Below are 24,499 nucleotides of genomic sequence, written 5' to 3' on the forward strand. Positions count from 1 at the left end.
GTTAGGTCAGATGTATTAGAAAAACTAATGTATATGTAGTAGTTTCATGTATTACTAATATTTTATTTTGTATTGTTTTTCGATTTATGTATAATTAATGCTTTTATTAGTTATATACTTTATTTAATATTAGAGAGAAGTATTGAAAACACATTTAAACTCAACACAAATTTTTACTTTCATCCATGGACTATTAAAAACACCCATTTAATTAACTAATCGAACTTAAATACATCTCTAATCTTGCAATATGAGTGAAATACACCTCTAAATTCTCTCCAAGTTTAGAAGTGTTTCCAACACTCCATTCGACTTTTTATTAAGAGCTACATACTCCTATAAGAGTTTGAAACCACTTACTATGTCATGTGGCAGATTAGGGGTATATCTAAGTTTAGTTAGTGTTTTTTAGGTGTTAATAGTTTAGGGACGAAATTAATAATTAGCGTCAAGTTTAGGAGTGTTTTTTCATTATTTCTCTCATGGTATTAAAGTATATATAACTAATAGCATAATCAAAGACATAGTTACCCTTCAAACCTTTCCCAACAATATTATTTTTAATATATTAAATCAAATATTTATTGCACAAAAAATAATTTTAATATAATTAATGCAAAGATAACGGATTAATACTCTATTAATTAGGAGTCCACTCAACCATCTTTTGTTTCCAAACTCAACTACTTGGGAAAGGTAAATACAATAAGATGACTCACATGCACTCACAAACTTTCAAAAAACAACAACATACTACCTACTAACATAAGGTAGTTTTATTGCCACACAAAATAAAAACTCAAAAAATTCACTAAGTAGATAGTTTTTATTTTTGGGCAGCTGCTGCTGCCTCAAAACGATCTTTGAAATGTGCAAGTATTGCATCTCTTGGAGGTAAATATTCTTTGATTGTGCTACAATTAATGTACTCATTTCTCCAATTACAAAATATTGAAAACTTTTCATTTGTCACAAAAATATTACCAGATGCTTCTTCAACAATTCCCATCCAATATGCCATCAAATTTCCAGCCATATCAGCAAATCCAAATTTGTCACCAACAAAGTACTTCTTGTCTTTTAGCTCATTTTCAAGAATCTTTATTAAATCACCCAATTCCTCTTTAGCTTTGTCTGACTCCTCTCCACTGCCAAATATAGCTTTCCCCACTACTGGCATGCACTGCAAAATTAGGTAAAAATTACTGTAAGTCATAATAATTAATAATTTAAAATACATAAAAAAAATTGCGCAGTCAATTCGGGATGGAGGGAGTATTTAAAATGTACTCCCACTATTTCAATTTGTATGACATAGTTTAAATTTCGAAAGTTACATTCAAGACATGTTATCTTTTAAGGTTTGCGAAAAATAACATACATATTTAGTGAATCACAAGAATTAGCAATTTAAAATATTGAAGATGCATATGATTAATCACGGTAAAAATGAAATCAAATTTATGCCATATAAATTGAAACAGATGGAGTACTATTTAGGTTTTAGAGTGTATATAAACTCAAAACGAAAAGAATTTACCTTATCATCAAAGAACTTAGCCCAAAAACGAGCTATAGCTCGATCATAAGGGTCTTTAGGCAAGATGGAAGGTCCTTCAAATGTTTCATCAATGTATTCAACAATCACCATAGACTCACAAATTGGCTTGCCATTGTGAATTAGCACTGGGATTTTCTTGTGAATTGNCATTGTCTCAATTTGTATGACATAGTTTAAATTTCGAGAGTCAAACTTTTTTATTTTGATTGTGTATTCACGTTTGTAAAAAATAACATGCATATTTAATAAATCACAAAAATTAGCAATTTAAAATATTGAAGAGGTATACGAATAATCGTGATAAAAATGAAACCAGATGTATGTCATATAAATTGAGACATATAGAGTATTTAAGTTTTGGAGTATATATAACTTAGATCGAAAATAATTTACCTTATCATCAAAGAACTTAGCCCAAAAACGAGCTATAGCTCAATCATAAGGGTCTTTAGGCAAGATGGAAGGTCCTTCAAATGTCTCATCAATGTATTCAACAATCACCATAGACTCACAAATTGGCTTGCCATTGTGAATTAGCACTGGGATTTTCTTGTGAATTGGATTATATTCAAGAAGAAGAGGACTTTTGTTTTGTAAATCTTCTTCAACAAATTCATATTCAACACCTTTAATCTTGAGAGCCCATTCAACTCTACGACTAAAAGGGCTCAATGAAACACCTAGCAACTTCACTCCTACCATCTCACAACTTAATTAAGTTTCTTTGGCTTTTACTAATATTTCCTCTATGTATGAGTTGGATTTTTTTGTTCTTGATTTCTTGTCTTCTTTTATAGACGGGGAAATTGTTTAAAATATAATATATGTTTATTTTATAATTAAATTAAAATACAACCAAGAAAGTAGTACAATGTTTCTTGATCAACAATTTAGTTGTCTAATATTTTTATGTCTCCATGCTGACCGACGACTTAGTCTCAATTAAATATAATTCAAGAAATATGAGTTGTTGAAGGTTATATATATTCATTATATAATAATATAGAAGGTCATGATAAAATGATATGTATATCTTTAATTAGAACTTTTCGGTTTAAGTATGCTGCGCTGAATATGAAGTCGCCTATGTTGAGGATCAGATTATCCCTTAATGTGAGACTTTTTATGCTTAGAAATGTATCAACCATGTTATGCTTCATAAAAAAAATCCATAGTTTTGACTATATCTTAATAGGTGGTGAGAACAATGACTTATGTGCTTATGTCACTGACTCTTTTTTTCTTTTACTTTCATTTTATAAAATTTTATTGTCAATACAACAAACTAATTAAAGGAAGATATATCATATTCAAATTGCACGACATATCTTTATCAATTTCTAAAAAGGAAAAATGCAAACGATATAAATAATAAGATATTGTCTTTAAACCATCCTTGACAAAAGCCTTCTTAACTTCAATTTGCTCTGTACTTTCTAGAACGATATTTTTTTAATATTCAAATTCTTGAGTTTGATTAATGTGTTTCTGCTACCTAAAATATAAAAGTTCTTTCACACAATTCAATGGGAAAATTCATAGATTCTTTATTGTAACTAGCACTGACCAAGCAACAAAATAGTAACACATTTACATGAGATAATGTGGAATTTTTTTTATGCGAATTCTGATTTAATTAAATTTGAATGTAAATATTGAATATCAAATAAGAAAAAAAAAAAAAAAACTACACAAGACGAAGTTAGGCTAAACTAGCTTTCTCTATTGAGCATGAATAATATAAGTGGGAGAGAATTCATCTCTGTTGAAAAACTTATCTTTGAAGCTATATATTTTATTTGTATTTAGACTAAAAAATTGTGATTTCATTGCTTGCTATTTTATCAATTATATAATTTATTTTAGTGAATTTTACGAATGTGATATTTATAAATATATGAGGCATAATTTATATGAATATAGTAAGTTTGAAACTTGGGGAATTCCATTAACCACTAGCCATAAAATTAAAAATCATCCTACGTTACTTGAGGAATTTCATTTCGATCTAAACTAGCTAGAAATTAAAAAAAATATGATCTATGTGCTTATGCAACCACCTTTTAGTCAAACTCTCGTATATTATTTTAGTCCCCACAAATATAAAAGACCAATATAATCAAATTGTGAGTCACTAAGTCATTTCTTGCTCTTTCCTTCAATGAAAAAAATTAATAAAGTACTTAATTAGTTGGTGTACAATCACTAACCAACCAACCAAACAGTAATAAAAGGGTAAAATACCTAATTAAGCATATATTCATCTCATATCAATTAATTCAATTTATACTTTCAAATAATTATCTATTATCTCATTATTTATTAATTATGTATCAAATTTAAAATAGAGTCTTAACCACTTAATCGCCTTGTGAATTTACTTTTCACTCCAAATAGGCTCACTATCTCTCCTCTCACATTTGATAAATAATCAACTCCAAAACGCCATGGCCAACAGATGCATGGCTGGGAGAAAGAACATCATTATCGATAGATACATCCATATTTATATTTGGTGAAATTTTCATCGAAGACGACGGTCTCTAGCGGAAGAAGAGAGAGACAAAGGGGAGAGGAGGATAAATTTGTAATTTTTGAAAAGAAATTTCAGGGGAAAATGGATGAATTACTCCAAAATTGATGTTTTTCAGTTACAATATTCCATATTTATATACACGTAATTATGTATCTCGAAGAGTTAGATACATGTATCCAACCCACGAAATATGGTAAGAAACATAGTATTGAAAACTAACGTGAAGGGAAGTAAATAGTTCCCAAAGTAGTGAAATTTGTGTTGTTTACTCTAATAAAAGACACTTTGAATTGTTTGATTGGACATATTAAAAAAAATAATGCATGAATCAGCTTTATATATTAATAATATTCTATTTGGTACACTTTTTCAATCTCTCTCTTTCTCTCTCACGCGCTTTCTCTCTACATAGACATACACACACTTTATTTGGTATCATGTTACGTATAATTAATACATGGAGAATTATGGTATTAACAAGGGTAATGCGTGCTAATTAAAGAAAAAATTGTTCATCAAAACCTTTTCCACATTTTTTCCACTGTATTTGTTGAGGCTATTTTTGTAAACAAATAATATTTTAAAAATTATGCAATGTATATTATTTTTAATACACCAAATCAAACATTGGATAAAACATAATCGTAATATAACTAACGCAAACATCACTAATACCATCATTACTAATATCAAATTAACAACATGTTGGGTTTTAAAAGGTGTGAATGGAAAATGAAGAGTTGCGACTTTTATGAAGAGTTGTGACTTTGATGAAAAGTTGCAACTTTTATGAAAAGTTGTTACTTTTATGAAAAGTTGCGACTTTTATGAAAAGTTATGACTTTTATGAAAGGTGGTGACCTTTCCGAAAGATTGTGACTTTTCCAAAGGTTTGTGACCTTTCCGGTAAGGTACAATAAGAACCTTTTCACACTACCCTTCGTTTTCTATAAATTGAGGAATTTCCTCTCATTTTATAAATAGAATTTTTCTGGACTTCTTCTACTACTAAATCTAGTATTCTAAGTGTACTTTACTGCTGTTGAGTGGCTCGCTGACATCAGCGTTTTGAGTATCAATACACTGGTGATTGAGATCATTCTATCCTGAGAGGACATATTCCAAATCAAACCTCGGATACTAGAGGGGAATAATTTCCTTAAGGATGTTGACACCCAATTTTGACCCTCCCCGATAGTAATTGATCTTCTAGCTTCTTAATTTTTCAAACGATTTAGAATAATTAGCTTTATATAATTCAAAATAGTTTCAAGGTTATTGTAAATAGTTTCAGTCGATTTTTATAGTACTTTGAATGATAAATATATTTCATGTAATTTTATATATAATTAGTATATTTTATGGATACTCGAAAATCGTCTCACAAAAAAATGTTATTTTAAATATTTTACAAAATTAGTCTAGTTCAAGTTATGGTTATAGTTTTAAATTATTGGTTTGCAATTAAATTAATTATTCTATTTCGTCAAAATTTAGAAGCTCGTTAATTAATTAATGTTAATCCATCTCACTTAGGATTTAGCCGAATTTGTTAATTTAACTCAATTCGGCTATTTCTTAAACTCCAAGATCGAACCCATCTTTAACCTCACCTTAAAACCATTTTAAGACCAAAGTTTGGGCCACTTTTCAGCAGCCCAATACTATTTCCANTTAAAAATAAGATGCATGAGTTAAAAGTGGAGCTCATGCGTTAAAAATAAATATACATGAGTTAAAAGTGGAGCCCGAGCATTAAAGTTTGCAGGGATTGAAAGTTGAAGCCCATGCTCTAAAATAAGCATGAGTTGAAAATTGATTTTGTTTTAAATGATGGAGCAGCAGGATATTATTGAAAATATATTTGAATTTTTCTCCACATGTAGTAGCACAAAAATCTTCATTATCATCACGTTGATTACAAATTGATTTGAAACCATCTTGAGCCTTTCTTCAACCTCATTGAACCATAGGACCGTCGGATCTTTGAACCATGTGCTCTGATACCACTTGAACCTTTCTTCAATCTTGTTGAACCATAGGATCATCGGACCATGGGATCGTTGGACCATGTGCTCTGATACCATTTGTTGGGTTCTGAACGGTGATTGGGCGTCATGCGGAAGCTTACAATTTGCAAATCATATAGTTGATAAATCAGATAACAAAAACTTTTACTAAAAATCAAAATATTATTATATCAAAACTAATATAAAGAAAAACATTGAAACTTTAGAGAGAATAAATCTCCCCATAAACAAGACTCTTAAACGACTACATTATGAATGTTATTGTTGTTGTGTTAGAAGAAACAAACCTGTATTTATAGAGTCCTAAAACCTTTTCTTACTAGAAAAAGAGTCCTAAAAGGAGAGAATAAGCCAAATATAAAATAATATTATATTTTCCTTTCAAGAAAAGTAAAAACATTTATGGTAATGTTTTGTTTTTTCTTTAAGGAAAAATAAATCTTAAATTATGGTAAGAAAATCAGGACAAAACCCTAACAGAATCTTCACTGATCGTGTTGTTATTGGCATATACATCTACAATAAGATAAAAAGGATTCTTGTATAACATGACACATAAATAAACATACCTGATCTTCAAGGAACTTAACCCAAAAATGAGCTAAAGCTCGATCATAAGGGTCTTTAGGCAAGATGGAAGGGCCTTCAAATGTCTCATCAATGTATTCAACAATTACCATTGACTCACAAATGGACTTGCCATTGTGAATTAACACTGGGATTTTTTTGTGAATTGGATTGGATTCAAGTAGCAAAGGGCTCTTATTTTGTAAATCTTGTTCTATAAATTCATATTCAACTCCCTTAATCTTGAGAGCCCATTCAACTCTATGACTAAAAGGGCTATACCATAGACCAAGAAACTTAACATCTGCCATCTCTCAACTTTGGTTAACTATTTGTTATATTTACTAATTTTTATGTGTTGTTCACCCTTGATGTCTAGTCTTCTTTTATAGAGGAAAAAATAGGGAAGTTCCTTAGCAATCAAGAAAATGTAATAAAGGTTTCTTCTTTGACAATTTAGTATTTGTAATTTAAGAATGTTTCTACATTGTCCAGATATATATAGTTGAAAATAAACTTTATTGAATGTATCCAATAATGTTGTCATTGTTTGTATTTTATATTGTTAACATTATCACAGATCTTTTGAGAGTTATTTAAAAGAGTGCTAAGATCAAATTTAGATTTAAAAGTCAAAAATACATATTTGAACAAGGGGTAGGCGTTCTGTTCTGAAAAAATAGGCACGGGACGTTGAATCAAATTAGTTCGGTTCGGTTTGATTTTTTCAACTTCGATTTGATTTGGTTTGGTGTTTTTAAAATGATTTTTTCATGCAAATGAAAAAACAAAATAAGGATCAAATCAAAGTATAAAATACTTAAAAACTTAAAACCATGTTAAGTGATACGTAAAAGCTTTAATTTGTTTATGAATGGTTTAATTGCTAGTTAAACTTTTGTTCTTGGTTAAGGAAATGCATATATATATATAATTTTTTTAATAAAAGATTGGTTCTTCGGTTCGAACTGAACTTTTTGAAAAAATAACATCGAAATCGAACCGAAAAACCAACCGAAGAACCAAAACTGAAATACCAAAGAATCGAAATCGAAAAACTGAATTAGTTTGGTTTAATCTAGTTTTGATATTTCTGTATTTATATCCACCCCTAATTTGAACTATTAAAAATGTGAGTTTCCTATCTATACCAAGAGTATCACACAATAATTAGCAAACCATCTCGATTAATTTCTGATAATAAATGTACATTCTCTCTTTCATTTAAAAATTTTGTCTGGTATTCATTCATTAACTAGGAAACATATCCGCGTTTCGCGCGGTAAATTAATCAATTTAGAAAATATTTCTAAAGTACAAATTTTGTGAAACAAATATGATAAAACTTTTCATGTCTATGCATAAAAAATAGTTAAAAATATTTATGAATTTTTTTTTTATATAATTTTGTTATTAAAATTAGAGTTAGATAAATGGTATATAAAAACATTTTCATTTTTAAATACAACATATGTGATTCTAATAGTAGTAGGTTTGTTTCTTTCATCAGATATATGACATATTTTTTTCCAAAAATTTCCTTCACTAAGAATAAAACAATAAAAAATAAATGAAACTAAACATATAAAGCAAAAAAAGAAATATAAGAATCCACTACAATGGAATCGCTCCTCTTCAATTAGACGGTTAAAACTTAAAAGGTATTTACTACAATTTCTTTTGATTATAAGATTAAAATTTTGAAATAATATTTTTCTTTTATTTAATTATAAGTATTTAAAATTCTTTTCTTAGTTATTATCCTATGTCCAAAATTAAGTCAACTAACAATGTCTTTCTCTAAGCTTATATATGAAAAGTATTATAAATTATAATTTTACTCATGTATTTATCAATATGAGTAAAAAGTTATATATTAACTAAATTTTGATCGAAATTTATATCATTTGACTCTTAAGAAAGAACGAATTAAAAAGAGAGAAAACAATTTTAAAAAGTGAAAAATTAGATAATAGGAATATGATATGACCTTGTTACAAATTTATCCAAGATATAATATGGATTAATGGATTAAGTTCATAGCTTAGTTTTTTAAAATTTGCAATTACAAAATTCTCTAATTTTAAATTTAAAAGTAGATATTCTAACATTAAAAAATATTTGTTAATATAATCCATATCTTATGTAAAAAAAACTATAGATTACAAAGTAAAAGGAAAAAAAATTAAATCTAATTTTGTAAAATATTCAAAATATGAAATATTTATCCTCTACTAATTTATAATTCGTAAAATTTAAAATGGTTAAAAATGTATTGATGAAGAACAATGTCATGGAATTTTATAAGCCTCAACTTGTTTAGTAACTCTAAGCTTATATATGAAAAGTACTATAAATTATAATTTTACTCATGTATTTATCAATATGAGTAAGAAGATATATATTAACGAAATTTTGATCGAAATTTGTATCATTTGACTCTTAAGAAAGAACGAATTAAAAAGAGAGAAAAAGATTTTAAAAAGTGAAAAATAGATAATAGGAATAGTACAATAGGAATATGATATGACCTCGTTACAAATTTATCCAAGATATAATATGGATTAATGGATGAAATCTTCATGTATTTATGCATACAAATTTAATTATTTTCTCAAATTAGTTCAAAAACTTTGCATATCGCCTATTTTATAATTAATTAAGTTCATAGCTTAGATTTTTTTAAATTTGCAATTACAAAATTCTCTAATTTTAAATTTAAAAGTAGATATTCTAACATTAAAAAATATTTGTTAACATAACCCATATCTTATGTAAAAAAACTATAGATTACAAAGTAAAAGGAAAAAAAAAATTAAATGTAATTTTGTAAAATATTCAAAATATGAAATATTTATTCTCTACTAATTATTTATAATCCGAAAATTTAAAATGGTTAAAAATGTATTGATGAAGAACAATGCCACGGAATTTTATAAACCTCAACTTGTTCAGTAAGAAAACTTTTTAGCCATAAGTAATGTACCCCTTCTCTAATTGCTTTCAAAATTTTCTTGACTGCTTCCTCTTAACACTTTTCTCAAAATCCTCATACTATTTCAACATTTATATGAATTGGAACAATTTTATTAATTCAAATAATAGAAGAAAATTCTTAGACATTCTTAGTATAATTTGTAAATATACGCATTTCTCAATGAAACAAATTTCTATTATATTTATGAAGAATGGACAATTAGATCATTTCAATGATGAAAATTTTTAAATAAATAAAATAATGATAATTCACAAGGAGACTATAATAGTTGGAATTTGGAAGCCATATATATTAACAAATAATTGATACATATACTAAATCAAAAAATGGATCAAAATTCACATGTTCTTTCCTCATTATGAATCAAATCATTAATCCAAATTCATTGAGATAATTTTTTTTGGCTTATACTTCAAGAGGATCAGTGGCAAGTCCAATCAACTTTAAAATCTCTTGTTTTTTTTCTTCACGTGTGTTTCGCGAGGCAAGGACCTAGTTATCCTTCAATCGTTATTCCTTTGTTTCAAAAGGAGCCAGAATCACCTCTTTTTTCGATCATGTTCATTTGATACATTTTCTACACACATAAAATTCATAATAAGCTCAAAACACTCAAAATAATAATCTAACAATACAATTATGCATAGAATATAAAGCAATAAGTTATTATTTGCCAATAACGTAGTATAAATATAAACTTTTTGCCGAATACCACTCCACAATTTGACATCTGTAGTTAGAGATAATCTCAAAAAGGAAGAGAGATCAAGGAGCCTAGCAACTGATTACATATGTGAAATGAAAGAGGAAAGTTGTTGATGAGATAGAGAATGAATATGTACCTTTAAGCCTTAAAAGGAATTTAATTAGCTGTAGAGAGAATACGCTTAGGAAAATAGTGGGGATTAACAGAGTTTAAATAGCTATTAAAAATTAAATATCATCATTAATGTTGCAATTACTAAAAAAATTAAACTTTTCTAATTAGTGCTAATTTGTAGAAAATCAGTTATGTGGATTAGGAAAACGTCCTAAATTTAATTGGAGAAATTACTACGTGTTATGATTATACTAAATGCACCACTATGTTCTTAGCTGTTACATAATTTATTTTGATAGTAAAAGTAAATGTAAAAATGCAAATAGTAAGGAAAGAGAGTAACTGTTAATAATAAGGACAGAAAGTAAATGTTTAAAAAGTTTTTTTGAACAAAAAATAAAAGAATTTTTTTTAAGAAAATAAATAAATAGTAATTGAGGCCAATGAAGCATGCCACATCAGCTCTTCTTTTTCCAGCTTTATATATATATATATTGATTGATTGATTGATTTGAAAAAGTAAAAAAATAAGGAAATAATTTGAATAATAAGGCCAAACACATACACAGCCCCTCAAACTTGGCCCAATTTTTCATTTTGGCACTCCAACTTAGCCTTGTTCCATTTTAACCCTTGAACTCCATTTTTTCTGTTCCATTTTAACACGAAATACTATTTTTATGATTTCTTTATTTTATATATATTCTTCAAATGCAACTTCTTATTTTAAATCGACACGTGTCAGTTAATTTTAGTTAAAAAAATTAAAAATTAACAAAAAATAATTCATTTTAAAAAATAATAATTTCTTTTTAAGAGTGTTATNTATACCATAGACCAAGAAACTTAACATCTGCCATCTCTCAACTTTGGTTAACTATTTGTTATATTTACTAATTTTTATGTGTTGTTCACCCTTGATCATGTCTAGTCTTCTTTTATAGAGGAAAAAATAGGGAAGTTCCTTAGCAATCAAGAAAATGTAATAAAGGTTTCTTCTTTGACAATTTAGTATTTGTAATTTAAGAATGTTTCTACATTGACCAGATATATATAGTTGAAAATAAACTTTATTGAATGCATCCAATAATGTTGTCATTGTTTGTATTGTATATTGTTAACATTAATTATCACAGAACTTTTGAGAGTTATTTAAAAGAGTGTTAAGGTAAAGTTTAGATTTAAAAGAGTCAAAAATACATTTAAATGATTCTAGTTTATTGAGTTTCATATTTGAACAAGGGGTATGCGTTCTGTTTTGAAAATATAGGCACGGGACGTTGAATCAAATTAGTTAGGTTCGGTTTGATTTTTTCAACTACGATTTGATTTGGTTCAGTGTTTTTAAAATGATTTTTTGATGCAAATGAAAAAACAAAATGAGGATCAAATCAAAGTATAAAGTACTTAAAAACTTAAAACCATGTTAAGTGATATGTAAAAGCTTTGATTTGTTTATGAATGATTTAATTGCTAGTTAAACTTTTTTTCTTGGTTAAGGAAATGCATATATATATAAAAAAAAATTTTAATAAAAGATTGGTTCTTAAGTTCAAACTGAACTTCTGAAAAAATAACATCGAAATTGAACCGAAAAACCAACCGAAGAACCAAAACTGAAATACCAAAGCATCGAAATCGAAAAACCGAATTAGTTTGGTTTAATCCAGTTTTGATATTTCTGTATTTATATCCACCCCTAATTTGAACTATTAAGAATGTGAGTTTCCTATCTATACCAGGAGTATCACACAATAATTAGCAAACCATCTCAATTAATTTCTGATGATAAATGTACATTCTCTCTTTCATTTAAAAATTCTGTCTGGTATTCATTCATTAATTTGAAAAAGTAAAAAAATAAGGAAATAATTTGAATAATAAAGAGTGATGATGCTTGGGGCCATGCTTAACATGAGAAGCCTCCCAATTAGATGACTTACGTGCTCATGTCACCCACATTTTCGTCAAATGTTGCTGTTTGCTTTTTCTATTAATTTTTCTTTTTCCTAAATATATTGTATAATGCTTGACTAACCAGCCAACAATTCTTTTTTTCTTTAGTCAATTCGATGAAAAAAAATAATCACCTGAATAATTATTGTATAATGCTTGACTAACCAGCAATAATAACACCACTTCTATTAAAAAAGGAAGAAAAGAAAGCGACATAACAATAATAATATATCTAGTACAATTATATAACAAAATACGAGAATGTAATATTTTCTACTTCCTTCCAAATATAAAATGTTTCAGTAAAATTATTGTTTTATTTATTAATTATTCTACGTAGAAGTGTTCATTTCGGAGCAGCTTGAAAGCGAGCTTGGAAATGAGCAAGTAATTCATTTCTTGGAGGTAAATATTCCTTGTTTTCGCTACAATTAATGTATTCATCTCTCCAAGCACATAAATTTGAGAATTTTTCACTTGTAACCAAAACAACTCCAGAGGCTTCTTCAAAAACTCCAACCCAAATTCCCATAAAATTAGCAGCAATATCAGCAAATCCAAATTTGTCACCAACAAACAACTTCTTGTCCTTTAACTCATTATCAAGAATTTTCAATATCTCATAAGCTTCCTCTTTAGCCTTCTCTTGTTCCTCTCCTTTCAAAAAGAAACTTTTCCCTAGTGGTGCCATCTGGACCACAATCGAAATTTAATTTGTATAAAATAATAATAATAACTACGCATCAGTCTTAAATATATTGTAATTAAATATATGAATTTTTGCTGATTGAGTGATTGCAATACTTTAATTAAGCTTGTCTCAGTCTAATATTATTATAAAAGTTATAAAATTTGTCTATATTTTCTACTCTTATATAAACCTATGTCAGGATAAAAAAAAAATTAAGAAACATATTATCTGTATCAGTTTATTTGACTTGAAAAAAATTATATATTCAGAAACTACATAAAAAGAAATGAGAGAATTTTTTTTTTGACTGTCTTAATAGTAATGGCCACTAATAAATTGAAACGAAGGAAGTACTAAAAAGAATATACCTTATCATCAAGGAACTTAGCCCAAAAACGAGCAATAGCTCGATCATAAGGGTCTTTAGGCAAGATGGAAGGGCCTTCAAAAGTCTCATCAATGTATTCAACAATTACCATGGACTCACAAATAGGCTTGCCATTGTGAATTAGTACTGGAACTTTTTTGTGAATTGGGTTGGATTCAAGAAGTAGAGAGCTCTTATTATGTAGATCATCTTCTATATATTCATATTCCACACCCTTAATCTTGAGAGCCCACTCAACTCTATGACTAAAAGGGCTATACCATAAACCAAGTAACTTAACATCTACCATCTCTCAACTTTGGTTAACTTTCTTTTTTTTTATCTTTACTATAATATTTGAGGGAATTGTTATGTGGTTGTTCTCCCTTGAGGTGTTGCCTTGTTTTATAGAGGTAAAAGCAGGGAAGGCTTTTTTTTTTTTTTTTGGTTTCTCACCCGGTGTCTGGAGTCCACATTAGAGTTTCGATTAAATTTGGATTGCGTTCTGCAGAATCAGTGGCGAAGCAACGATTTCTAATAAGGGGGTTCAAAATCTGAGAAGTAAACACACGAACTAGTGGAAGGGGTTCGACATCTATTTTACATACCTAAAAAATAATTTTAACCATATATAAATAGTAATATTTTCCACCAAAGGGGTTCGTATATTCTGCCTCCGCCCCTGTGCAAGACCCATTTTAAGATTTTTTTCATACCCAGAGCTCAAACCCAAAACCTTTGATTAAGGGTAAAACAATTCCACCACTGCACCACAACCCACGTTATCAAACCCCTGTTGATAACGGGGAAGTTTCTAGCAATACACCAAATGCAATAATGTTGATTTTTCTTTGACAGCTTAGTTTTGTAATTTAGTAATGTTTCCATGTTGACTAAGGAGTAAGAAATATTTTATTGGTATTTCCTCTATGTGAAGATAAGTGCTATATCTTTGCAAAAAAAAATATTATCTCAAAATAAACGTCGTTTTAGGATTCAAGACATAAAATTATTACTACTATGTTTTTTTTTTAACTACTCATCTTGTTAGTACTGTGTTTTCAAAAGTTATTTAATAAACTATGGATATTATATTTATTAATTTCTTAATGAATACTCCCTCTGTTTCTAGTTACTTGTCCAGTTTTGAATTGACACATCTATTAAGAAAACAATTAATGACATAATGAGTTTATCATTTTACCCCTATTAATTATGAAGTGGATGAAAAGTTCTACATTTTTCAAAGTAATTAGTCATTTAATTGAGGGTAGAATAGGTAAAAAAAAATTGTCATTTCTTAATTTGTCAAAATGGACAAGTAATTAGAGACAACTATAAAAGGAAAAATGGATAAGTAATTAGGGACATAGGGAGTATGATATTTACTAGGGTGAGGAAATATTAAATACTTATGAGGTTGTAATTTAAAGTTCTATACATTAAATTGGTGCCATAGTCAGTTTGGATTAAATTTTGGGGTTCAATTATTGATTTTTTGGATATCTTTTTCCGTGGAGGAATATTTCTAATATAGGAAAAAAGGTCCAACGTGTCTTTTTAACTCTGGAAATAGTCTTTTATTAAAATGGATGATTTTAATCATCATTTAGCTCAAGTATATATTTTTGCTTAGTTGCCTTTCTATATCGGAGTTTGATTTTTTTGAATAAATATAAAAAATTTTTTCATTTTAAATTTACGATTATTAAAATTTTATATAATTTAAATCTTGAATTTGACTCTAAGTTTTGCCTCAACATTTTCTTCATGTTGGTTTGTTCCACATCAATATTATCACCTTTTTCTCTAGGTGACATATGTGCTTACGTCACCCCAGAGGCGGAGCTAGGTGGGGGTTCATGGGTTCGGACGAAGCCAATAACTTTTTTGTAGATCCTATATTTGTACTAAAAAATTAATTAAATATTTATGTATATTAATTTATGAACCCCTAACAAAATTGATTGACGGAATTTAGAACCCACAAACTCTTAATCCTCACTTCGCCTCTGGTCACCCCTTCTTCTTCTTCAAAATGTCTTACTCCATTTCAACTTATTTTTTATTTTTAAAAATATTCGTCGAGAAAAATTGTTATCTTTTTTTTAAAAAAAAGAATTTTTTAGTTCTAATTTTTTATCCGATGCCCCTGTGGGGACTTTTTAATTCTAATTTTACATAATATATTTAAGTCTATAAAATTAAAATATTATGATATATTTTTAATTTAAATTTAATTTGCAATTTTTTTTAAAAATATTTTACTTTTAAAATTCTTATATCAAATGATAATAAGACAAAGTAATATATGATTCTATTCAACTCCCTAAAAATATAGAAGGCCAATATGAAAATGCTTTCACATTAGTCATTATGAGTCACAACTCACAAGTCAGTTCTTGTTCTTTCCAAATCGATGAGAATATTAATTATTTGCTGTACAATTACTGTACCAACCACCCAAATTGAATTAAAAATCTTAATACTAGCTAATTGATTAACTATTTAAAATTTTTATTATTAGTAACGGTTGGATCGTACTTCCTAATTCCTATACCCAATTTTTTTTAAAAAAAAAATCAGCAACAAAAGATAATTCATGACCTTACTAAATTTTCTTACAACACTTTTTATTCATACGTGAACCCAAGATTTATTTATATTAACCGAAATAAGGACAAATCTAATTATAACATGCATTTTATTTTTCTAATCCCTAGTTCAACCGAAAATCAATTTCAATTGAATTAAACAAAAACTCATCCTAAATCCATCTCTAATTTTTTCTCTCACTTTGAAGCAACAACACGTTGAATGTAAACTTGATAATGGGCAAGCAATTCATCTCTGGGAGGTAAATATTCCTTGTTTTGTGTGCAATATTCATTTCTCCAACCACAAAAATTTGGGTATTTTTCTCTTGTCACCAAAACAACTCCAGATACTTCTTCAAGAACTCCTAGCCAAAGTGCTGCAGCATTTGCAACAATATCAACAAATCCAAATTTGTCACCAACAAAGTACTTTTTATTATCCTTGAGCTCATTATCAAGAACTTTCAACATCTCATAAACTTCCTCTTTACCTTTCTCTTGCTCCTCTCCTTTGAAAAATATACTTTTCCTTATTGCTAGCCCCTACATAATACATAAACAAACATTAAATTAAAATTCTACCTCAATCGGTAAGTAAGCAATTCAACTTTGAAAAGTGCATATATATCTGACAATTCAATTTGATCTCAACTGACAATTAAAGACTACAACTCATCCACGTATTCATAAATTTTAGAGGTGTCAAAATGATCATATTATAAGTTGGAATGTTCAATATAATTGACATGAAGACGAGATAAGATGTCTAGATGTATGTACTCAAAGTTGATTTGTTTAGTTACATATAATTATAAAAAGCATAGATAAGACCTAATAAAGTTAATATATCATGAAGACGAATTTACCTTATCATTAAGGAACTTAGCCCAAAAACGAGTTAAAGCTCGATCATAAGGGTCTTTAGGTAAGAGGGAAGGGCCTTCAAATGTCTCATCGATGTATTCGAGAATCACACTTGACTCACAAAGGGGCTTGCCATTATGAATGAGCACAGGAACTGCCTTGTGAATTGGATTAGATTGAAGAAGTAAAAGGCTCTTATTTTGTAGATCATCTTCTATATATTCATATTCTACTCCCTTAATCTTTAGAGCCCATTCAACTCTTTTACTAAAAGGGCTATACCATAAACCAATCAACTTAACATTAGCCATCTCTCAAATTTGGCTAACTATGTTTTTGCTTTACTAATTGAGTGAATTTGTATGTGGTCTAGTGCCTTCTTTTATATAGGGAAGAAACAAGGAAGTTTCTTAGCAAAATCCAGCTAATGCATTGATGTTTCCAAAGTATTTTGTTTTGACACTTAAATATATGTTTTGTTTAACAAATGGCACATATATAAGTCACCATTTTACACAATACTTGTCATCTACTCTCACCGTTGTTATTTGTATGTCACCATTTTAGTTTTCACATCTCTTAAGAAATTAAGTAAGTTTATTATGTATCCTTATTTAGTGTTCTCTTATAGTCAATTTTTTAATAAATAAATATAAATTAATTTATTTTGATCGATTAAATTGACCAATAAACATGAAGTAATCATTTAAGTTAGATTAGTTTTATTAATTCAGTTTGTTGATGAAAATGATAAATATGCATTATTTACTACTCCCCTCATTCCTATTTATATGCCGTTGTTATTAAAAATAGATGAGCTTTCTTAATATTTATCATTTCATAAAATTAATGCATATATATATATATATATATATATATATATATATTATACATACTCTTACAGTATCATTGACTAATGAGTAGTGTTTATATATTTGTAAAAATTAGGCAAATGACATAGTATAAGAAAGAAATTACGTCCTTTCCTTACTCTTTCATTAATTACCAAAAATCCCTTTTTTTAGTGTTTTTCGGATACATAATATAGCAGTGTGGATACTTAATATAGCAGCGTGGATACTTTAATTAATAACGGGCGGATACTTAAATTATTAAGTTGTTAGCAGCACGGATGCTTAATTAACGGGTGGATGCATAATATAGCAGCGCAGATACTTTAATTAATAACGGGCGGATACTTAAATTATTAAGTTGTTAGCAGCACAAATGCTTAATTAAAAGGCGGATGCATAATATAGCAGCGCATATACTTTAATTAATAACGGGCGGATACTTAAACTAATAAAGTATCCGGTTAAGTTGAATTGGGGGAAAATAAGGGATTTTTGTATTTTAGTAAAAGAGTAGGGAAACATTGAGAATAGGTAAAGAAGTGTTGTGTATTTAAGTAATTTTTCCTATATATTTCCCTATATTATACACACTATTTATGGAGTACTTACTTAATTTCCCTCATTTTAAATTCTTTTGGCCCACGGGCCGGCCTCGACCCAGTCTCACACAAGCCACAAGGGTGGCAGGTTAACTAAGGCTGGGCTTATAAGTCCCAATCATAGATTGGGTTTAAAATCTTGATCCAATTCTACTCAATTATGGTGTAGGTAGAGCTGGCCTCAACGATCAAGTTTTTTTTTTTTTTTTTTACGGTTTCAATTATAAAATTAAATTATTATCTTTTTAAAATTTTGTGTCAAGTTAAAATAAAATAAATAATTTAATTCGGACAAAAGTAGTGTATCAAGCTTTCTTTCTCTTAACAATACTTTTATTTATACGTGAATCCAAAATTTATATTAACTAGTGAAATAAAGATAATTCTTATAACATGCAACTTTAATATATTTCAATTGAACACACAAAAACTCAGTTTTTATTCCCACACAATATCTTGAAATTCACTTGAGGTGTACTCATTTTGAAGCATCAACAGGCTGAATGTAGGCTCGGTAACGAATAAGCAATTCATCTCTTGAAGGAAAATATTCCTTGTTTTGTGTGCAATATTCATCTCTCCAAGCACAAAAATTTGGAAATTTTTCACTTGTTACCAAAACAACTCCAGATACTTCTTCAAGAATTCCCAAATAAAGTGCTGCACCATTTGCAACAATATCAGCAAATCCATATTTGTCACCAACAAAAAACTTCTTGTCCTTGAACTCATTATCAAGAATTTTCAACATCTCATAAGCTTCCTCTTTAGCTTTCTCTTGTTCCTCTCCTTTCGAAAAGAAACTTTTCCACACTGCTGCCCCCTGCCCAACAAACAAAACTTAATAAGGGTCGTTGACTCGTTTCGATAGCTGGTTAGAGTTATACATATATTACTAATATATCAATTAGTTGTGATGGAATCTATGTATATAAAACAGTTATGTATTAGTTATTGCAAATCAAATATCATATTAATTTTATACATGAATAATTTACCTCCAAATCAGCTATCAAATATGGTATTCATTACTTATCCAAAATTTAATACCCACATAACTTATTTCCTAACCAACTATTAGACGACCCCATGTACATTAGTCAATCCCAAATATGTTAGTATTGTTGACTATACGAGAAGTTCGTCTAAGTCGAATTTTATAAAAATAATATTAAAAAGCATAAGGCCTAAAGTATATGTAATAATGTAACTAAAACAAAATTTTCAATCGATCGAAATAACTTAAAAGCAATATAATATACCTTATCTTCGACGTATTTAGCCCAGAATCGCGCTAAAGCGCAATCATAAGGGTCTTTAGGAAAAATGGAAGGGCCTTCAAATGCCTCATCAATGTATTCAAGAATGACCATAGACTCACAAATGCACTTGCCATTGTGAATTAACACTGGAATTTTCTTGTGAATTGGATTTGATTGAAGAAGTAAAGGGCTCTTATTTTGTAAGTCTTCCTCTATAAATTCATATTTCACTCCCTTAATTTTTAGAGCCCATTCAACTCTATGGCTAAAAGGACTATAACTTAGACCAAGCAACTTCACTTCTGCCATCTTACAACTTTGGTTCTCAATTTTTTTTTTTTGCTTAATTATGTGTGGTTGGTCTCCCTTGGTGTCTAGTCTTTTTTTTATAGAGGAAAAAATAAGGATACATTAAAGTTTCTTGTTTGACTATTCAATTTTTCTAATATTAAAAATTATATTTGACTAACTAGACACTTGTTTGAATAAACTACTATTCCATCTATCCCTAATTATTTATTCACTTTTGAAGTGGCACACCAATTAAGAAAATAATAATTGATATAACGAATTTATTATTTTACCTTTATTAATTATGAAGTGAATGAATTAAAATTTTAAGATTTTTAAAGTAATAAATTAAGGATATAATAGAGAAAATTTTTTTAGTCTTTTTTAGTTTATCAAAATAAACAAGTAATTAAGGATAACTAAAAAAAAAAATGGACAAGTAATTAAGAAAAGAGGAAAGTAAACATCTTCCCTATTTTTTAGGAGTGAGTAATATTTAAAATAATAAAGATGACTTATGTGCTCATGTCACCCACCTTTTGGTCAAATCTGGTGGCTAGAAAAATCAATGATACTTGTATTTTAATTCATTTGTCCTATTTTTATTTCTAATTTATTTTATAAAAGATATTTCTTTATATTTTTGATAATTTTTTAGTTCATATATTCACTTGACATGTTTTTTTAGTATAAAGTTAAAAGATATATTTTAATATATTTGACATATTTTTAATTTTTAAAAAAACACAAAAATTTAAAACTTTTTAAATGGTTAGATTTTGGATAAGCCAAAACATGACAATAAATTAAAATGAAGGGAGTTTTTAATATTCCGAGTCACCTATTAATTTTAGCTTTCATTTTCAATTTAATGAGAAAATTGATATATATTAATTAAATAATATACAGTCACTGACCCACCAAAGGTGAAACTTCTTAGCATGTGAATAGCTAAAATACTTTTCTCTGACAAATAATTTTATTCGAACGGAAATTCAAATTTTAAAGTAAGTAAATTTCGAACGAATACAAATAATTTAGTTGAACCTCCAAAATTCTTCCTGAATTCAATTCTAATATCAAATTTCAATTTGAAAAGTAAAACTAAGCATGCCAGATTTGATAACCTACACGTTGTACGCACCCAAAATTAAAGGACATAAATATAAAAGGTATAATATATAAATATGTCATTTAACTTGATTTCAGTTGGCATCAATATCCTCCTACTTTGGGTGTGTACAAGTAGACACTTAAACTTGTATAAAATTGAACAAGCAAACACATGCGTTCTACATAACATAATAAACGTAGGACACCACGTAAGACACAAAATTGCCACGTAGGACACCAAGTTAAACTAATATGTCTATTTGTTCAATTTTATACAAGTTTAAGTGTCTACTTGTGGACATTCAAAGTTGGAAGACATATATGACAGTTGAAGCCTAGTTGAAGGGTCAATTTATGTATTATGCCAATATAAAATGAGGTTAAATTAAAGAAAATATTTATGTATTATGCCTAACTAAAACATAATTGTACATGCCGATCACATATCTTGTCTTTTACGTGGATAAGCAAAATTAAAATTTAACTCGATATAATTTAAAGTTTCGTGCTAATAGTATGTTATAAAATGAAGCCAAAAATTAACAATATGAAATACAATAAAGTAGACAAGAAGAGTAAATAGACCAGAGAGAAACAACATGATTTTCAATATTTATTTATAGGGCTACCCAGAGAAACATCACATGGTGTCATGAATATAGAATTAATAATTGAAAACAAGAGGAAGATCAGGGGAGAAGTGCAGTAGCGGAGTCAGAAATTTCACAAAGGATATTCAAAAATTGCATAAGTAATTTTTTTTATTTTTTTACAAATGAGTGCACTAAATTTTTTAATTTTCTCATATTGATTTGGGCTGGCTTCAAAGGTCAAGTCCTTTCTAAAACTGCATAAGTAATTTTTTTTATTTTTTTACAAATGAGTGCACTAAATTTTTTAATTTTCTCATATTGATTTGGGCTGGCTTCAAAGGTCAAGTCCTTTCTGAGATTCAAAATTCTTCTTTATACTCCCTCTGTTCACTTTTATTTGTCATGTTGCGCTTTTTGAAAGTCAATTTGACTAATTTTTAAAGTTAAATTAGATTACGTTAATTTGATATTTTTTTAAAAAAAATTAGATATACAAAAACTATACGAAGAGTACTATAAGTTGTAATTTTTTGCATATCAATATGATGAAAATATACATCGTAAAATGTTGGTCAAAGTTGTTATTGTTTGACTCTAAAAAAGGAAACCATGACAATTAATTGTGGACGGAGGGAGTATCTTTTAAATTTTGTAAAGACCCTTATTTTGAAGCAGCAACACGTTGAATGTAAGCTTGGTAATGGGCAAACAATGCATCTCTTGGAGGTAAATATTCCTTGTTTTGAATGTAGTATTCATCTCTCCAAGCACAAAAATTTGGGAATTTTTCTTTTGTCACCAAAACAACCCCAGTTACTTCTTCAAGAACTCCAAACCAAAGTGCTGCAGCATTTGCAACAATATCAACAAATCCAAATTTGTCACCAACAAAGAACTTCTTGTCCTTTAACTCATTATCAAGAATTTTCAACATCTCATAAACTTCCTCTTTAGCTTTCTCTTGCTCCTCTCCTTTGAGAAATAAACTTTTCATCATTGATGGCCCCTACATAACAATTGGTACTTAAATTTCAACTTTTTTTTTTGTATAATTAAAGATAGGAATATACAACAATAGAAGTACATTAGTTGACTATATGATATTTTATTACTTAATTTATGTTCATCTTAGTCCGATTTTAAAAAGTAATACATAAACATACATTCAAACTTTATTGTATCTGATAATAAGCACTTTAACTTTGAGATGTATAGACAACTAAACACTTCAACTCTTCCCCATTAATGTGTCTCTTAGACACCCTATACTGACATGACACATAAATTTTGAAGGTGTCTAATCATGATCATATTATAAGTTAGAAAGTTCAATTAACATAGTAGAGACGAGTTAAGGTGCCTATATTTAGTTGAAGTGCTTATTTACAAGTTGAAGGCAATATACCTTATCTTCGAAGAATTTAGCCCAAAAACGAGCTAAAGCTCGATCATAAGGGTCTTTAGGCAAGATGGAAGGGCCTTCAAATGTCTCATCAATGTATTCAACAATCACACTTGACTCACAAATGGACTTGCCATTATGAATGAGCACAGGAACTTTCTTGTGAATTGGATTGGATTGAAGAAGTAAAAGGCTCTTATTTTGTAGATCATCTTCTATATATTCATATTCTATTCCCTTAATCTTTAGAGCCCATTCAACTCTTTTACTAAAAGGGCTATACCATAAACCAAGCAACTTAACATCTGCCATATCTCAACTTTGGTTAATTGTGTTTTTGCTTTACTAAAATTGATGGAATTAATTTTATCTGGATGTGATGAGGCCTGAGGTGTGGTCTTCTTTTATAGAGGGAAGTTTCTTAGCAATTCACCAAATTAAATGCAATAATGTTTCTTGTTTGACTATTTAATTTTGTAATCTAATTATTCCTCCAACCTCCACATGGACACTTAAAATAAAAGGGGAAAATGACATATATTTTTTAACCTTGCGATTTAGTGAGCACATAATCCTCCGTAATACATAAATAGTGTATTCTATTCTACTATATTTCTACTATATTATAAAAGAGAGTTTAGGCCCAAGTAGAATATATAATATTCAAGATTGGAACTTTTCTCAATCTTGAATATTATATATTATATTTATTATATAGTAGAACTTGGGCATAAACTCCCTTTTAAAATAATATAGAATATGTATTTCTATTTTTCTATTTTATTCTACTATATTATAAAAGAGAGTTTAGGCCCAAGTAGAATATATAATATTCAAGATTGGGACTTTTCCCAATCTTGAATATTATATATTATACTTGTGGGACTTTTAAAATTCTACTTTATACCCAAGTATAATATATAATATTCAAGATTGAGACTTTCTTGAATATTATATAATATATTTATTATATAGTAGAACTTGGACAATAAACTCCCTTTTAAAATAATATAGAATATGTATTTCTATTTTTATATTATATTCTACTATATTATAAAAGAGAGTTTAGGCCCAAGTATAATATATAATATTCAAGATTGAGACTTTTCCCAATCTTGAATATTATATATTATACTTGTGGGACTTTTAAAATTCTATTTTATACCCAAGTATAATATATAATATTGAAGATTGAGACTTTCTTGAATATTATATATTATATAGTAGATGTATATATATATCTCACAAATGGAAAAGTCTCAATCAAGGAAGCAACATATATCATTTACAAATGACTTAAAAAACTTTAAAATATTTAAAAGTTGTATAATAAAATAGGTTGACTCTCAAAATTCTATCAGGCTCACATATATTGGGACAGAAAAATAACACATATCA

General features: G+C 28.2%; 3 protein-coding genes and 1 long non-coding RNA gene across 6 annotated transcripts; 1 reads left to right on the forward strand and 3 right to left on the reverse strand.

Moving 5' to 3' along the window:
* Nucleotides 1-541: 541 nt before the first annotated feature.
* On the reverse strand, nucleotides 542-13,888 carry LOC125870705 (probable glutathione S-transferase). 2 transcript variants are annotated; one of them, XM_049551201.1, is made up of 4 exons: nucleotides 13,761-13,879; nucleotides 2,026-2,187; nucleotides 1,541-1,611; nucleotides 542-1,183 (listed from the first exon to the last, which is right to left on the reverse strand). In XM_049551201.1, the coding sequence occupies exons 1-4, from the start codon at nucleotides 13,834-13,836 to the stop codon at nucleotides 827-829; spliced, it is 666 nt and encodes a 221-aa protein (XP_049407158.1). In that variant the 5' UTR covers nucleotides 13,837-13,879; the 3' UTR covers nucleotides 542-826. The 2 variants fall into 2 exon arrangements, with proteins under 2 accessions (XP_049407158.1, XP_049407159.1); XM_049551202.1 differs by lacking the exons at nucleotides 542-1,183; nucleotides 1,541-1,611; nucleotides 2,026-2,187 and adding an exon at nucleotides 12,630-13,159 and having other exon boundaries at nucleotides 13,528-13,888.
* Nucleotides 1,557-19,960, forward strand: LOC125870723 (uncharacterized). Its single transcript, XR_007446943.1, has 2 exons — nucleotides 1,557-1,611; nucleotides 19,774-19,960. It is a non-coding gene; the product is annotated as an uncharacterized LOC125870723 (long non-coding RNA).
* Nucleotides 16,161-23,479, reverse strand: LOC125870709 (probable glutathione S-transferase). 2 transcript variants are annotated; one of them, XM_049551207.1, is made up of 2 exons: nucleotides 23,105-23,458; nucleotides 16,161-16,666 (listed from the first exon to the last, which is right to left on the reverse strand). In XM_049551207.1, the coding sequence occupies exons 1-2, from the start codon at nucleotides 23,411-23,413 to the stop codon at nucleotides 16,319-16,321; spliced, it is 657 nt and encodes a 218-aa protein (XP_049407164.1). In that variant the 5' UTR covers nucleotides 23,414-23,458; the 3' UTR covers nucleotides 16,161-16,318. The 2 variants fall into 2 exon arrangements, with proteins under 2 accessions (XP_049407164.1, XP_049407165.1); XM_049551208.1 differs by lacking the exon at nucleotides 16,161-16,666 and adding an exon at nucleotides 22,342-22,705 and having other exon boundaries at nucleotides 23,105-23,479.
* On the reverse strand, nucleotides 18,756-20,067 carry LOC125870711 (probable glutathione S-transferase). The gene is made up of 2 exons (XM_049551209.1): nucleotides 19,703-20,067; nucleotides 18,756-19,263 (listed from the first exon to the last, which is right to left on the reverse strand). The coding sequence occupies exons 1-2, from the start codon at nucleotides 20,009-20,011 to the stop codon at nucleotides 18,919-18,921; spliced, it is 654 nt and encodes a 217-aa protein (XP_049407166.1). The 5' UTR covers nucleotides 20,012-20,067; the 3' UTR covers nucleotides 18,756-18,918.
* Nucleotides 23,480-24,499: the final 1,020 nt, after the last annotated feature.

Source organism: Solanum stenotomum, chromosome 7 (assembly GCF_019186545.1).
Source record: "Solanum stenotomum isolate F172 chromosome 7, ASM1918654v1, whole genome shotgun sequence".
Classification (NCBI taxonomy): Eukaryota; Viridiplantae; Streptophyta; class Magnoliopsida; order Solanales; family Solanaceae; genus Solanum; species Solanum stenotomum.